Here is a 17,198-nt window from a genome sequence, read left to right as displayed (position 1 = left end):
TTTCTGACCCCAGGGGGAGGGGAAATGTGGGTGAACATGCACAGGAGGCTTTGCAGGCATTGTGCTGGGTCCCCCCAGTACCTCTCCACAGGGGTTTCTGAGGGCGCCATCCCAGATCCTCGTGGTAAAGGACGGTCACGTTGGACTTTGGGTGCCCATTTAATGGCTATTTATGACATTTTTACTGCAACTGTTAACATCAAATTTGATAACTTTAAAATGGGCCAGGTGCAGTGGTTCATGACTATAACCCCAGCACTTTGGGGTACCAAGCAGAAAGATTGCTGAGGCCAGGGGAACGTAGAAAGACCATGTCTCTACAGAATTTAAAAAGATATATTAGCTGGTTATGGTGGTGCATGCCTATAGTCCCAGCTACTGGGGAGGCTGTAGTAGGATGATTGCTTGAGCCCTGGAGTTTAAGCGTGTAGTGAGCTATGATTGTGCCACTACCCTGTAGCCTGGGTGACAGAGTAAGACTCTGTTTCAATAAATAAACCAACAAAAAACTTAAATATAAACTTAAAATGGAAAATAATTTATAATAAACAACAGGCTTAGTCACATGCAAACAATTTAAATGCATTGAGTTAAAACATATTAGGTTAAATATACACTGAAGTAATAAATGGAACAAAGGAACAGGAAAAAGATGCAGGATCCTGCACCAGGGAGTAATTGTGATTTGAGACCTGAGTCTGGGTTCTGGCACAATGTTCCTCTATTCTCCTAGCTGGAGAATCTCCCTGCCTTCCAAATCGGGAGGTCCTATGAGAGCCTTCACTGGAAAGAGGCCTACGTGCACATAATTAGAAAGGATTGGGTGGTTAAAGAAAAATGAAAGTAAGGTGTGATAAGAAATACTCTTTTTAAAAATATATATATATATTTGAAATGGCCATCATTATTTTACCTGATAACATGAACTCAATGAGAGACAAGATATTTCATGCTGCCATCCCTCATCTTTCTTTATGCTACCTTTTGGTATATTTGTGAGATATAGATTATATATCTTTAATTGTCCTGACTTTGTATAATTTGGCTTTTACATTTTTTTCTTTCTTTTTTTTTATTGTTAAATCATAGCTGTGTACATTAGTGCAACGCCTGTACCCATTCTAAGATGCACCATAGATGTGGCCCCACCCATTACCCTCCCTCCACCAAAAACATTTTTTTCTTGATGATAACATTTTGCAGGACATCCAAAGTTTAAAGTAATAGCTGTTTTCTTGGAGAAGAAAAATGTTTTTATCTGTGATAACCCTAGTCTGACAGAACCCCCACTTCTTAGCAGATGAGGCTTTCTTTCACTCTAGCTATGCAGAAATGCAAAGCTTTGTAGCAACCAGTAGTATTTTTCCCCAAATTGATAAATACCTATTAGTGAGAATTCTTTCTATTGCTAGTGACAGAAATCCATTTTAATGTAAATTAAGCAATAAAGGTACTTTATAAACTCCTAACTAAAGGGTTCGAGGGTGTGTCCTCTGGCTTCAGAGCATGGCCAGAACTAGCTCTTTTCCTTTTTCCAGTTCTTAGCTATCTGTGGGTTGGTAGTGTTCTTTAGTATACTCTTCATGGGTGGGAAAGATGGAGGTTAACAGCCTGAGGCTTATATCCTTTGGATTTCAATGTATAAGAAAGAAAAAAATTCTCATCCATGTTCAATCTCAGAAGCAACTCTGGTTGGCCCTGTCTGAATCATGTATCAAAAATTGAACCCATCAGTGTGATCAGGAGTGTTTTGTGATCACTTCATAAGGCAGGAGCCAGGCAGGGAAGGCCTGGCAAATAGACACCACCAAACACGTAAGTGGCGGAGTATGTGGGTGAGGAGTGTGGTAGGGGGAGTTCTCCAAAGGGAACTCAAAGTGCTGTTACTACCAGAAAGGTCAACATAAAGGCAAAGGCAACAACTATCAACGTTAGGGCACAACAGCTTCATGTGTTATTTATAGTCGCTGTGGGTAAAGAGCTGATAAAAACCCCTTTCCTTTGTATAAGAATTTAAACTTTAGTGGACTTTCTCGTTCTATGTCCTTGCAAACTAGATAACAGTAGATTATTAACTATGTTACTGAGCAGGTTGCTTATGATAAAATGATCCCCCACTGGTAAATTAGATCTGGACTGGGAAGAAGTTCAGCTGAACTGTAAGTACTAAAGGGAGAAGCCATACTTTGGGCTTTTCTCAGGGTGGTGACTCTTGTTAATTGAGTATGTCTCTTGTGGGGACCCTGGAAGCCATACCCAAACAATTATTATAATACATATTTGTTCCTTCGCCTCTCAAAGTGCTGGGATTACAGACAGGCAAGAGCTGTCACACCCAGTCTGGATCTCCTTGGTTACGGTTTGTCCCCACCAAAAGTCATGTAGAAATTTGATCCTCAAGGTGCCAGTGTTGGGAGGTGGGCCTGTGGGGAGGTATTTGTGCCATGAGGGTGGATCCCACCATGAATGGCATTATGTGGTCCTTGAAGTAGTTGAGTTCTCACTCTGGCAAGCTAGATTAGTTCTCATGGGACAGTATTAGTTCCCAAGAGAGTGGGTGGTTATGAAGCCAGGATGCCCCAGGGTTTTATCTCTTCACATGTGTCTGCTTGCCCTTTGACCTTTCCCCCATGTTAAGACACAGTGCAAAAGCCCTTGCTAGAAGCCAGGGTGATACTCTTTCTTCCTTCCTTCCTTCCTTACCTTCCTTCCTTCCTTCCTTTCCTTCCTTCCTTCCTTTTTTCCTTCCTCCTTCCCTTCCCTTCCCTTCCTTTTTTCTTTCTTTCTTTTTTGAGACAGAGTCTCAAGCTGTCACCTTGGGTAGAGTGCCATGGCATCACAGCTCATAGCAACCTCAAACTCTTGGGCGTAAGCGATTCTCTTGCCTCAGCCTCCCAAGTAGCTGGGACTACAGGCGCCCGCCACAACGCCCAGCTATTTTTTGTTGCAGTTGTCATTGTTGTGTAGCAAGCCCAGGCCGGGCTCAAACCCACCAGCCTTGGTATATGTGGCTGGCGCCGTAACCACTGTGCTATAGGCACTAAGCCCAGGGCGATACGTTTACACTTCCCAGCCTGCAGAACGATGAGCTAAATAACTCTTTTCTTTATAAATTAGCCAGCCTCAGATATTCTGTTATAGCCTTACAAAACCAACTGAGATAGGTCTTTCAATTTTTTTGATGAATATTTTGGCTTTCACAAATACAGTCTTCATTGGCAACAGGAAAACTTGGAGAAGTTTCAGAAATTTCTGAAAATTCTCTATTTGAGCTTCTCCACCAGTCAAACCTAAGCACTTCTCTTTATCTGTTTTCTCTGGATAATGCCTCATTTGCGCATTCCATTTTACATAGACCTATTCTCAAGAGTTTTCTTGCTGATTCTTAGTGGAGATAAATACATAATGAAGCAAGGAAGGTTTTTATAGAAGGAGTTGACAAACTGTCACATGAGCCACATGATATTAAGCCCTGGTGGAGTTCTGTCTCAAACATTTTTGTTCATAAGGCAAGGCTCACAGGTGTCTGAGATAGGCTCTTGCACACAGTAGCTTCTCACTAAATGGTTGAGTAAAAGAACTTTTGAATAAATGCAGGCAGTTCTTAAAATCACTACATTTGAAAGAGAGTCTAGTCATCTGACTGTGATGTCGCACTTCCCCTGATGCTTGGGAGAATCTTTCTGGGCAATACCTCTCTGCCCTCATGAAACTGGCTCCATACTGATGTGGAGTTCCCCACAATGTTGGGTGACCACCCAGAACCGGATCTGGTTTTGGCTCAGAGATAATCTCTCTGTCCTCTAAGAAGGGTGTGCAATGCTATGACCAGAAGGACCATCTCGGCCCCCTCACCATCCTTGGAATATCGCCAAGCTTGTCAGTTGCTGTGTTTGTTCTAAGGGTGCAGTAAATTTTGGAGCTGCACTAAGGGTGCAGTAAATTTTGGAGCTTTGCGATTAATTTTCAGAAGGGAAGAAAATCACTTCTTTTGGCAGCTGAGAGGTGCCATGTTGAAATGATAGAAAAACTTATCTTTCTTCATCTGCATACTTCAGAAAAAGACAAGGTAAGCTGGACTTTATGTCTTTGCTAAGAACAAGAAAAAGGGCAATACAGTTGATGTAGGAAACCAACGATTGATGTGTAGATTCGTTGAGGGCATTTTGGTCAGCAATAAAGTTGTCAAATTTTTACTATAGTCAGAGAAGCCATGGAACATCCATGCAAATTCATCCACTCATGCTGTAATTGTCCACTTTGGCAGTTTTTGCTCCATAAACATTTGTGAAGTCAATAGACTATAAGGATTTTCCCACTATTAACTCCACCACTCCCTTCTACTCATCTGAAGTTTCCTGGAGACTCAGCCCCCCACAAATGGGAAGGAAAAAGTCCTGGGGGTAGACATCTATATCCATATATACATCTGTGATGATTACTTAGGAGAAATTCCTAGATGTATAATTGTGGGTCAAGGGGCCTGAATATTTTTAAATCTTTTGGTATATGATATCGCTAAAACTACATCCCAGAAATCTTTCACTGGTTTACACTCATGTAAGTTAAATGGAATTACTTCTGCTGTCCCACATTTTGCTAGCAAATTGGTAGCAAAGGTAGAACAAGGGGCTTGGATGATTTTTTTCTTACCATTCCAATCAGCTATGTATTTTCATTTAAAATGTAAAAGTTTATGAATGTCACTTAACACTGCATATAATGTGGTCCACACTCTGGACCAAAATGAAAGCTTTGGGAAGTCCCCTGGCAGCCCTTAGTAAGTAAGAGAGGGGTATGTTCCTCAGCTCACGCAGCTCTTTCCTGGGTGTGTCTCTGTTGTAGGAGGGAAGCACTGCCCTGCACCTTGCTGCACAGCATGGTCACGGTCTTGTAGTGCAGGTGCTGCTAACCCAGTGGGAAGAAATAAATGAGATGAATGAGGAATGTGGAAATGTTCATTACAGGTGGGCACAGGGCTTAAATGGGGGAGGGTTGGAGGAAAAGAAAAGAATGGGAAGCCGGGCACAGTGGCTCACACCTATAATCCTAGCTCTCTGGGAGGCCCAGGTGGGTGGATCACTTGAGGCCAGGAGTTGGAGACCAGCCTGAGCAAGAGTGAGACCCCCCCCTCTACTAACAAAAAGAAAACTAGCCAGGTGTTATGGCAGGCAGCTGTAGTCCTAGCTACTCAGGAGGCTGAGGCAAGAAGATCACTTGAGCCCAGGAGTTTGAGGTTGTTGTGAGCTATGACATCAGGGCACTCTACTCAGGGTAAGTAGAGTGTAAGTACTTACACAAAGTGAGACTGTCACAAACAAACAAAGAATGGGAAGAAAACAAAGATGTTAGTGACACAGAGTGTAAAATGTGACGTTAAAAGATCTCTACTTTTTTCTCCAGAGTATCCTGCACCACTTCGTTTATTGACCTATTCATTAAAAAGTTCCTTAATATGTACTTTATGCTAAATAAAGGATGTATTCTTATTCTAGAAACCCAAGAGCGTGCAAAAAAATAATGTATTGAGGGTCCAGTCCGGTAGCTCACTCCTGTAATTCCAGCACTCTGGAGGCCAAGGGGGTTTGATTGCTTGAGCTCAGGAGTTGGAGACCAATCTGAGTAAGAGGGAGACCCCATCTCTAAAAATAGCTGGGCATTGTGGCAGGTGCATGTAGTCCCAGCTACTAAAGAGGCTGAGGCAAGAAAGATCACTTGAGCTCAAGAGTTTGAGGTTGCTGTGGGGTATGCCACCCCAGCATTCTATTGAGGGTGTCAAAGGGAGACTGTGTCTCAAAATAATAAAAATGTAATAATCCATGCAATAATAGTTATAAACAATTCCTACCTCGGCCTCCCAAAGTGCTAGGATTACAGGTGTGAGGCACTGCATCCAGCCAGGATTTAAAGTCCTGGTCACGCTTGTCCTGTTCTGTTAAAACTTTACCCCAGAATGTGTGCAGAGAGAGCTATTTTGGAATTGGGGAACACTGGGCAGAATTCATAAAATCTGACAATCTTTAATTGTAGATTATGATAGGTTTTATTAGGTTTCATTTGCACAAAATGAAAATACAGTGATAGTAAGATTCATAATGTTCAGACAGGCCTGGGCTGCTTCTGCTTCCTGATTCAGGCAGTTCCTGTATACTTCCTGATACTTCCTGCCAGAGCAGGTAGCGTGACCATGGACGCGTGTCTAAACTTCAGAGCAGTGGTCTCCAAACACTCTTGGTAGCAAACACATTTCAGTAAAGAACATCTGGGCATGTGCCCATCTTATATACAGTTTTAAATGAATTAATACATTATAAAACATGTGCCAGAAAAATGAATTTTTTTTTTTTTTTTGTAGAGACAGAGTCTCACTTTACGGCCCTCGGTAGAGTGCTGTGGCCTCACACAGCTCACAGCAACCTCCAACTCCTGGGCTTAAGCAATTCTCTTGCCTCAGCCTCCCGAGCAGCTGGGACTACAGGCGCCCGCCACAGCACCCGGCTATTTTTTGGTTGCAGTTTGGCCGGGGCTGGGTTTGAACCCGCCACCCTCGGCATATGGGGCCGGCGCCCTACTCACTGAGCCACAGGCGCCGCCTCAGAAAAATGAATTTTTAAAATTTGAGATACAATGTAAGCATAAATAGCAGTTTTATATTTTGTCCATACTCAAAGAATTATAAGACATCTGAAGTATTTTCCTTCTGGTTTCCTTTGTGTTGTTTTGCATATTCATACAGTGTATTTTTAGTAGCTGCCCAAAACTATTCTTTAGCTCTTGGATATTTAGTTTGTTTCTCCTCTTGTATAATACAAACATCTTTATATTACCCTAGTCTGAATTCCTCACTATTTCCTTTGGGCATATTCTTTTTTTTTTGAGACAGAGTCTCATTTGTCACCCTTGGTAGAGTACTATGGCATTACAGCTCACAACAACCTCAAACTCCTGGGCTTAAGGGATTCTCTTGCCTCAGCCTCCCAAGTAGGTAGGGCTACAGGCACCCGCCACAACACCCAGCTATTTTTTGTTGTTGTTGCAGTTGTCATTGTTGTTTAGCTGGCCCCAGGCTGAGTTCGAACCTGCCAGCCTCGGGGCATGTGGCCGGGGCTGTAACCACTGTGCTGAGCCACCTTTGGGCATATTCTTAGAGGTAGATTGTTGGATCAAACATATAAATGTTTATTAAGCTCTTGACATATTAAAGATGTGAATTCTCTCCTTCACATTTTTTGCCAATATTTTCCCACCGGGGTTTATGTTTTGGCATCTCTTTTCTTAGAAAAATAAGAAGATAGATCATGGGCAGAAATTCCTTTGTAAGCAGGTAGTAGCTGTTCTGGCATTTGGGTAAAGCAGCCTGGGATATAATTTTTGCACCCTGCTGGGATGGAAACTCTGGTTTCCATGCTTTGGTGTTCCTGTCAACTTGAGTGTTCATAACTTATTAGCTACAAGTAAAACCTTCTGAACTTACTCTAATGTGCTTGTTAAGAAAATAATTTCTAAAGGGAGAAATGGCTAGAAAATGGGGAAGGAATTCTGCATTTCTTTTCAGTAAAAGAAAGGAAGGAAGCGTTTTTAGGAAAGTGTCAGCATAAGGAACAGGAAATATCTAGGCAGCTATTGTGTGGGACCAGTTTCTTCTTTTTCCTCTATGTTTTGGCCTGAATTAAACTCTTGTTTTATCTTTCTTGTATTAATCCTGAGTTTCAGGAGAAGTATTGAGATTATAAAAAATTAGTATTACTTTTTAAAAATGACATGCAGCATTTAAAATCAATTGTAAAGAATAAAGTGGTACTTTTTACAGGTGTACATCTAATATTTTATGTTTGATGCTGCATTATCATTCCCTTAACAGGCTGTTACCTTCTTGTGGACAGTGTCCGCGTTCTATGTATATTCCAGTCCTAACACACATGAATTGAATACATGTTTGCTTGATATTAGTAAATGAATGTTAAGAGTATGAATGGCAGATGGAAAGTCTGAACGAGGTACCAGGGCAGAGTAGTTAGGAGCGTGGGCTTTGGAGCCAAACAGCGGTCTTATATCCTAGCTTTGCCACTTTTCAGCTGAGGTTTAGTTTTCTTATCTGTAAAAATGACGATAATATTAACCCTGACCTTTGGGGTTTGTGTGATTTAACTGTTCCCAAGCATATCGTCTTGGCAGTATCCGCCAACACATAGTTGCTCAATAAATGCTATCCATTTTTTAATGTATTTTTTTCAAGCAACACTGTTTCGAAGACAAAATGCTATTCCCTATCCCTTATTAAGAGTAATACTCAGGCTCAAGGAGTGGGGCACCAGCCCCATATACTGGAGATTCTGGGTTCAGGCCCAGCCCCGGCCAAAAAAGAAAAAAGAGTAATGCACAAAAGGTATAGAGAAAACTTGCTGTCTCATAATTTCCTTCCATGACAAGGGACAATTAATTTAAATTCCTTTCCCTTTTGTTAGAATGGAGAAACGCCATTCTTTCTGGCTGTTAAAGGAGGCCATGAAGAATGCTGCAAAGTGCGACTGGCAGCAGGAAGTTATCAACTTTCCAAATAAAGTAAGTGCTTACGCAGGGGAGCTCAGATGTTCTTGGGGACTCTGGTTCTATATCAGTCTACTCACTGGGATTTTGTTGAACTAATATTTATAATACATTTTGCTTTTGATAAGAAGTAATGGTTTACATCTGATATTCCCTAATTAATGCCTCATCTAAGGCATAACCATTCTTTCAACTCATTCAAGGAAGGAATAAAGATTGTTCAAAGGACCAAGTACTTGTTACAGCCACTCTTATACCTCTTCATTTTCTCCATAACAACTAGTATATGCCTGGTGTATACAGAGTAAATGGTGGGAAAAAAAGTTCATTGTCTGAGAGCTCAAGTGGTCAGCCTGGAGCCTGAAAATGGCAGGATGGTGATTTCTGCTACAGGCAGAACACTTTTGGATGTAGTCATGGTACTGAGAACCTTGAAAACTTTTGAGTCTGTATTACTTTCTTCATTTTTCTTGTTAGATCAGAGAACTAGAGTTTGGTCAAATTAAGGAACTTGTTCAATATCATACAACTAGTTAATGGCAAAGTTTCAAACTTATGTCTGACTCCGCCATAATGGCCTTATTTTCAGATGGTTTACTTCCTTTTCCTATTTTTTATTATAATGAAAATAACTCAAGACAAAAAAAATTAAAAAGTACCAAAAGGTAAATGATAAAAATGTGTCTTATTTGGACTCTACATCTCAATGGCATTGAAAGAACCAGACCAGTGCCATCTTAGGAGTTAAGTTTCACTCCCCCCCTCCCCCCCCCGCCATTTCACTCAGTAAGTTTAACTTTCCAGGCAAGTCCAGGCAATTCCCCGAAATCATGAGACAACTGCCCACCAATCAGGGACCCCCCCCACCTGACCAATCCAGAAGCGCCCCCTTTGTTTCAAGCTGTGCACGCCCACCCACTGCATGGGACCATAAGAACCCTGTGCTCCAGAGCTCAGGGCTCCTGGCTCGGATCCATTGTAATGGAGACCCCGGGTGGGTGCCCAAGCTCGAGCTTGCAATAAAATGGCTCTTTTGCTTTTGCATCAGACTCGGCTCCTTGGTGGTTTTTGTGGGGGATTTCAAGATCTGGGCACAACCACATCTATAGAACTAACATTATTAATAGTTTATTTAGTCTTCTAGGAATTTTCTATTTAGTCTTCCAGGAATTGTATATGCATTCACATGGAAAACGTGATTGGACACACACACACACATCTACCCCAACACCACATAACTGGTAGAGCACTATATAGTATATGCTGCCCTGCATCTTGGTTTATTTTTTGATTGCCAATATATCTTAGAGATCTTTATATAAGCATAATGTTGTAAACAATTCTTCTCAAAAGATACAAAGTTGAACACTAGAATCGAGAATAAAGTCTCAAACTGGCAATGTTTTATACCCTATATTTTGCTGATGAGAGTATGTATTCAATCGACCCTTTTGAAAAGCAATTTGTCACTTTCTTTTCACCCAGGTGTGGAAAGTTATGTTAAGGGGCTACTCTAAAACAGTGGTTCTCAGCCTTCCTAATGCCACAGCCCTTTAATACACTTCCTGTGGGTCACGACCCACAGGTTGAGAATCGCTGCTCTAAAAGGAGGGGGAAAAGCTAGCTACGTGCATTTAAATATGTGACAAAGTTAGCTCAAATAGCCAAGAATTAGATATAGCATATATGTGGAATGTATAGTAAGAGAAGGTGGATTAAAAGTTTGGTGCATCTATTTCTTGGAAAATTACATAGCCATTATAATTATAATGATAGATACTAAAATATGTATTGCAATATGGATAGTTTTCATCATGGAACATGAATTGACAAAATATATAATAATTTAATATAAACAAATAATATAATAATAAGACTCGATGTATATTTAGAGAGAGAGACAGGGATTGTAGGGAAAGTGGGAAATGAAGATGGTCTGAGTGGATTCCCATTAAAGTTTCAAGGTTATTGATATAAACAAGCACAGAGTTAAGAATTCATGGAAGCCATAAAATATTCAGAATGTGGAGAGCTGTGTCACGGTCAGTCATTGCCCAGATGCTGCCCTGGGCCCGGGCTGTATCCTCAAGGTCCTGGGAAGGCCTCCCAACTTAGCAAGACCCTTAGGCTCACTCCATTACCCCATACCCTCCCTCACTTCTGTACTCATCACTTCGCCCTCACAGGGATTTTGTTTTGCGATGATTTTCACAAGCAGACCCTCTCCCACCCGATTAAGACTGCAGGCCTTCTGTTGACCATATCCTTACAGCCAGTGAGTGGCTCAGCTGCCTTGGGAACAGGCTCTATGCAGCCAGGAAATTGTCCTGAGTCCATTTTTTATCTTTTACTTTTTCTAGACTGTTTCCCAGGTTCATTCTCATACTGTTCAAATCTTATACCTCAGCAGCCCCTGGCTCTGTCCAACCCAGTGCAGACCCTGGTGAGGCAAGCAGTGTGAAGCAGGAAGCCAGAGGCAGGGACCAGGAACACAGTTATTGGTGGGTGTGTGGCAGACTTGGTTTTGCCTTCACATCTGTAGGTGATTGCTGTGTTTGAAATGGTGAAATGCTTCACCTGCTGACCAGATTGCTTTTCTGCAAGCACAGAGGGGGAAGGGTTGAGCCACTTCTGAGGAGGAAACTGCAGTGAGATTATGAATGTGGTAGACGGTAGCCATCCTCCAGTGCTGGATGGGGCCTCCCAGAGTCTGGATGGCAGACTGTCTTTGGGGCCTTATTAACTGCCTGGGGTCTGATGAAGACTTTCCTAGGTCCTAAGAACTCAGATTTCTAGAGGTCCTATCTCATATCTTATCAAATATTGAAGTGTTCCAACATTCCCCTTTAAATACATTTTTGTTTGCTAGTAATTACTCTAAAAGGCTGTTTTTGTTTTTACAATTATTTGGCTGTGACAAACTCACCTAATTTATGCTTGATTTCTTAGAGCTTTGTGTACATAACTGGGAATTGGAGGGATGTGAAAAAATGTAACCTATGAATTGTTTACAAATATAATGAATATTTTATGAACATTACATTTAATAATCAATGAAGTATGAATGTCAATTAAATATTTATTCACTTCAATTTTGTGGTTTTCTTTTAGTATCTTAGAACCAATACATTTTTATTTTTAATTTCAAAGATTTTTTTGGCTCATAAGATGTCTATAGACCCTATCCACTGTAGTGCCTCACCGGTAAATGCTGTAGACCCCCAGAGCTCCTCTTCCTACCGCATTTCTGGTTGAGTTTGTCATAAATTTGTTTCTGTTTTAGGGGAACTCAAGTCCTCTCAAAGAGGGCACATCTTACCATTCTGATATCAGTTTAAATATCACCTTGGATTTTTTTGAGACTGGGTCTTATCTGTCTTACTTTGGAGTGCAATGGTTCAATCACACCTCACTGCAACCTCAAATTCCTGGGCTCAAGGAATCCTCCCATCCACATCAGCCTCCTGAGAAGCTGATACTACTGATGCAGGCCACTACACCCTGCTTTCATTTTATTTTATTTTATTATTTATTTATTATTATTATTTTTTTGTCGAGATGAGGTCTCACTATGTTGCCCAGGCTGGTCTCTAACTTCTGGTCTCAAGCATTCCTCCTGTTCCAACCTTCCAAAGTACAGGGATTACAGGTGTGTGCTGCCATACCCACCCCAAGAAGGCTTTCTTGATCACCCATTGGGAAGTAACCATCCAGTCATACTATTTTACTTCTCATTGTAGTACACACAACTAGTTGGTATTATTCTTCCAATACCATCTAGAACCTAATAAATAGATTTATTTTAAAGCTACTGATTTACTGATCTACCAGTCTACCAACTATTGATCAATTGACTGTCCAACCCTAGTGGGATATAATATGAGAGAGCAGGGAAGTTTTGTTTACCAACATGACCCACCGCCGTCTAACATAGGTACTCAATAATCTTTTGTAGAATGAATAAAATAATAGTTATGGTTACTATACACATTTACTACTCAATTATACTCCCAGCATTACTATGACTTGAGAAAAAGAAGTAGGATGATTCGGTAGGCAGAAGAATGCTTCCCATCCCCGGGATGTTCCCATCCTAATTCCTGGAACCTGTGAATATATTATATTACTTACTACCAAGGGGAATTTAAGTTGCAGATGGAATTCAAATTGCTAATCAGCAGATTCTTAGTGAGATTTTCCTGTGTTATTAGGTGGACCCGATGGAATCACAAGGTACCTTAATCGCGGAAGAGGGTGGCAGATGAGGAGGTCAGCCATGCAGTGTGAGGAGGACTCAGCTGTTTCTGGCTTTAATGACAGGGAAAGGACACAGGAGGCATCTAAAAATGGAACAGCAAGGAAGCGGATTCCCCAACAGGCCTCCAGGAAGGAACCCAGGCTGTTAACACTTTTATTTTTTTAGCCCAGTCAGATCCATTTCAGACTTCCGTCCTCCAGAACTGTAAGATGATACATTTGTATCAAGCCATGAAGTTTATGGCAATTTGTTACAGCAGCAATAGAAAACTAATATAGATGCTTATGCCATTTTTACAGATGAAGACAAAGAGGCCTCTATTTGACAGGCCACTCTCCAAGGTCAGAGAGGCACTTAGCATCAGCTCAAGCTCGATTTCAGTTGCTCAGAATTATCATTCCTCTGTTCCAGTTATCTGTTGCTTTGCAACAAACCTACCCAAAGTTCAGTGGCTTAAAACAATTTGGTATTATCTTTCATGGCTCTGTGGGTTGACGGGACTCAGCTAAGAGGTTCTTACATTGGGTGTTACATGATTACAGCCAGATGTTGGACAAGATCTTGGCCATTTCATGGCTCACTCACATGCCTGGCACTTGATGGCAGCTGTCAGCTGGGTGCTCAGCACCAATTTGTGGCCTCTCAGGGTTCTCCAGCCTTCCCATAGGCTGGCAGCTGGGTTCCAAGACAAAGTATTGCAAGAGCAAGCATTGTAAGATGCAGAGAGCTGCAGCTCTGAGGCCAGTTGGGAGCCCCCTTGAAGAAGGCACACTGCCACTTCTGCCCCATTCTATTGGCTGAAGGAGTTACCAGGCCCACTCAGATTCAAAGGAGTAGAGAGTAAGCCCCACCCTGATGGGGGAGTGGCAAGGTCATACTGCAGAAAGCCATGTGGGGCAGGAGACTGATGTATGTAGCCATTTGGGGACAAGAATTGGCTACAGCATCCTTGTTTGGGAGACCTGAAAGTACTTTGTAGCAGTCTCACAATTACTCAGTCAACCACTAATTCACTGACCCTGTGTGACTGCAAGTCACTGGCCTTTAGAAGGATGGCGGGCTGTGCCATTAAGCAGTGTGCCACCTTGCTTGTGCTCAGGGAACAGAAGGTGCTGAAGGAGCTGGGTAACAATGGGGAACACTCCACCCAGGCAGGAATCATGTTTCTCTTTGAGGCCCTACCTAGCCCAGGGGTGGGGAGGGTTGGGAAGAAAAGCTGACAGGTCCCAACACTGCTGAGGCATTTCCTGGGGCCAGTATCAAGTCACCTATTTAGGCTCAAAGAGAGGGTTTGCAGGGTGTACACAGAAAAGACTTGGTTCTAGAGTTCACTGTGTACTTCCAGAAGGGAAACAGATTTAAATCGTATTTGCCTAAGGTATAGTGTCTTAGCTGCTATTTAAAAAAATGCTGTAACACTGAGTGGCTTAAAAGAACAAACATTTATTTCTCACAGTTCTGGAGGCTGGAGGTCTGAGATCAGGCTGCTAACAGGCAGGTTCTGGGGAGGGCAGTCTTCCCTGTTTACCGTCAGCTGTCTTCTTGCTGTGTCGTCACAAGGCAGAAAGAACTAGCTAGCGCTGGTATCTTTTTTATAAAGGCATGAATCCTGTTCATAAGGGCTCCACCTTCATGACCTAATTACCTCCCGAAGGCCCCACTTCCAAATATCGTCTCATTGGGATTAGAGCTTCAACACATGAATTATTGGAGGGAGGGGGCAAGAATATTCAGTCCGTGGCACATGTTCTCTAGGACTCTGACGCTTTTATGGGAGACACTTAGAAATAACAGCCTCCCAAATAATTAGAAACACATTGGATTTTCTCTTTTAAACACAGTCATGCATCATTTCACAACAAGGATCCATTCTGAGAAATGTGTTGTTTGGGAATTTAGTCGTATGTGGACACTACAGAGTTCCTGTACAGCATGTTACTATAGCGAACAATGTAAGGAAATAGTAACACAGTGTAAATACTTGTACCGTAGGAATCTTTTGGCTCCATTACAATCTATGGGACCACTGTTGTATACATGGTCTGTTCTTGACCAAAATCCATTGTTACGTGGCAAATGACTGTAGTTGTACTAATCGATTACTGTGTGATAAACACCAGAAGGCAGGCTGGATTCTAATGGGACTCCCTCCCCATCTCTTCCAGCTCAATATCAGTGGTTTGCAGATGGCAACCCAGAATGGCCACACATCCCTCATCAACTTTCTTCTCAGCAAAAACGTGGATCTGCACCAGACAGTGGAAGTGAGTCTACTCGGATGTCGGGGCTTTGGTCCTGGCACCACCAGGTTGGCTACATCACAGAGAATGCCCTTGTCAGGGACAAGAAGATGCTTGTCAGCAGTGAGATGTTTCACAGGGAGGATTCTTTCTGGGAGGGCCAACTCACTTATTTTAGAAATAAAATCTAAGATGAATGTTAGAAAGTCATTGAAGTTCCTGAATAAAATGTGATCTTTGTGCTTAAAATGTTTGTATTGGCTGCAATAAATCTTTTTTTGTATGTCTAGAAATTCCATGACTCTTGTTATTATCAGTCTGGGACAGTGATGAAGCTGCTGTAAATAGGAAGAAGAGTGATAATTTTTCCCCTTCACTGAGTGGTCTTGTTTTTCTTTTGAAAGTCAATCCTTTATTCTGATTTAGGTTTTCTAAGGTTTGAATTGGCTTTGGTAGGATTAACAAAGGCCTTCTGTGCTGGAATTATATGAGAAACTTTCCTCTGTTTTTCATTCTATTTTCATTTCTCCTGTGAGAACATTATTTCCTCTGATCTGGCTGAGCCATTAGTGTTTATTATGTTAAGAGAAGGAATGTGATTTGAACCATGCCTGATAGATTTTGGAGCATGGCATTGAGGGAATTGACTCTGAACTTAACCTGGTGCAGTCCAAGGACACTTCCTTTTTCTCAGGAGCTGGGCCCCAGCAAGGACATGGCCCACTTCTTGGAGATGAGGGATGCTCAGTGCCTCAAGGGAGGTGATTATGAAAGAAAGTATTACCATGAGAACGTGACCACCCCCTACCATAGGGATGTGACCACCTCTCACCCCCTACCATAGGAATGTGACCACCCCTCACCCCCTACCATGAGAATGTGACCTTTTGTAACTGTTCCAGGAGATAGCCCCGAGCTGAAGCAGATAAAAGGGCTAAGCAAATGTTTAACTGTTAAGCAAATGTTTAACTGTTAATCTTGTCTTAAGACAGTTGAGTAATGAACCGGAGTTCTTCTTATCTAGAAAGCCCCTGCTATGTCTGCTCCCCCTCCTTACTTTATGGTTAAAGCCCCTGCTATGTCTGCTACTCCTGCCTACTTTGTGGTTTTTGCCTTTATAAGCTTGTAAAACCTGCTGTTCGGGGCTTAACTCCTCTGCTCCTGAGAGAGTCACGAGCTAAGCCCCAGCATGCTGGAATAAGAACCCTCGTGCTGATTGCATCAAGTGTCGTCTCTTGCGGTTGATTGGGGTCGTCATCACTCAGGGCAGAGTGGGGGGTCCTGCCCCAAGTCTTTCAATTCCTGAGCAGAAGAGACCATCCGCTCACACACACCCCAGGACCTCTGTTGCTTCTTAGATAGTCCCGACTTTGCATTGCTTTTCCTGCCCCCTCCCTCCGCACTATCCAAGCGCTGGCATACTCTTGTCAGCTCCTGCATCTCTCTTCCATCAGTCTAGCCCTGTCTTCTGAGGAGTCTGGGTTCCAGTCCTGTCTCTGCCACTTCCTTGCTCCGTGGCCTTGTGGAAGTTACTGATCCTCTCTGTGCCTCATGTATGAGTGGGGAACGTAAGATCAAACTCCTAGGGTTATGATGAACGATACAGTTGCTGAAAAGCTGTTATCCCAGTGTTTAAGACAGAGTGTAACCGCTGGGGAGGTGAGCGTACAGTAAGCACCACAATGAGAAGGAGGTGAAGGTGCTTACCTAAAGTGTATCATCGATATCACCTGTTTCACTTAAGTGACCCCTCTCCCCCGCACCCAGCTTAATGGCCCATTGCACGCACACCTGTGATCCCTCTCCACTCATTCTGCTCTCGGTCCCACTCCTGTTCTGCCCGCGGCGCCCCCCACCCTCACACCTCCGTTCCGCTCTCGGTCCCACTCCTGTTCTGCCCGCGGCGCCCCCCACCCTCACACCTCCGTTCCGCTCTCGGTTCCACCCCTGTTCTGCCCGCGGCGCCCCCCACCCTCACACCTCCGTTCCGCTCTCGGTTCCACCCCTGTTCTGTCCGTGGCACCCCGCCTCCCCATCACTCCCTTCTCTTCTCTGCACCGGCACCCTCTCACCCTTCTCTCCTACCCTGATCCCTTCCACTGGAGCTTCCCCACCTCGCGCTGCCTTCTCCACTGCTGGAAGCCTGTCTTCTC

At 42.8% G+C, this 17,198-nt stretch overlaps 1 protein-coding gene across 1 annotated transcript in view; it reads left to right on the top strand.

Moving 5' to 3' along the window:
* The window catches only part of ANKDD1B (ankyrin repeat and death domain containing 1B), a 60,773-nt gene that overhangs the window by 24,334 nt on the left and 19,241 nt on the right, over window positions 1-17,198 (top strand). The window contains 3 exon segments of the mRNA XM_053598568.1: window positions 3,971-4,069; window positions 4,846-4,956; window positions 14,971-15,069. Of these exon segments, the coding sequence (XP_053454543.1) occupies window positions 3,971-4,069; window positions 4,846-4,956; window positions 14,971-15,069 (309 nt within the window).

This window comes from Nycticebus coucang, chromosome 1, assembly GCF_027406575.1.
Source record: "Nycticebus coucang isolate mNycCou1 chromosome 1, mNycCou1.pri, whole genome shotgun sequence".
Classification (NCBI taxonomy): domain Eukaryota; kingdom Metazoa; phylum Chordata; class Mammalia; order Primates; family Lorisidae; genus Nycticebus; species Nycticebus coucang.
The sequence above is the reverse complement of the archived record's forward strand: the minus strand, read 5'-3'. Positions and strand labels throughout refer to the sequence as shown.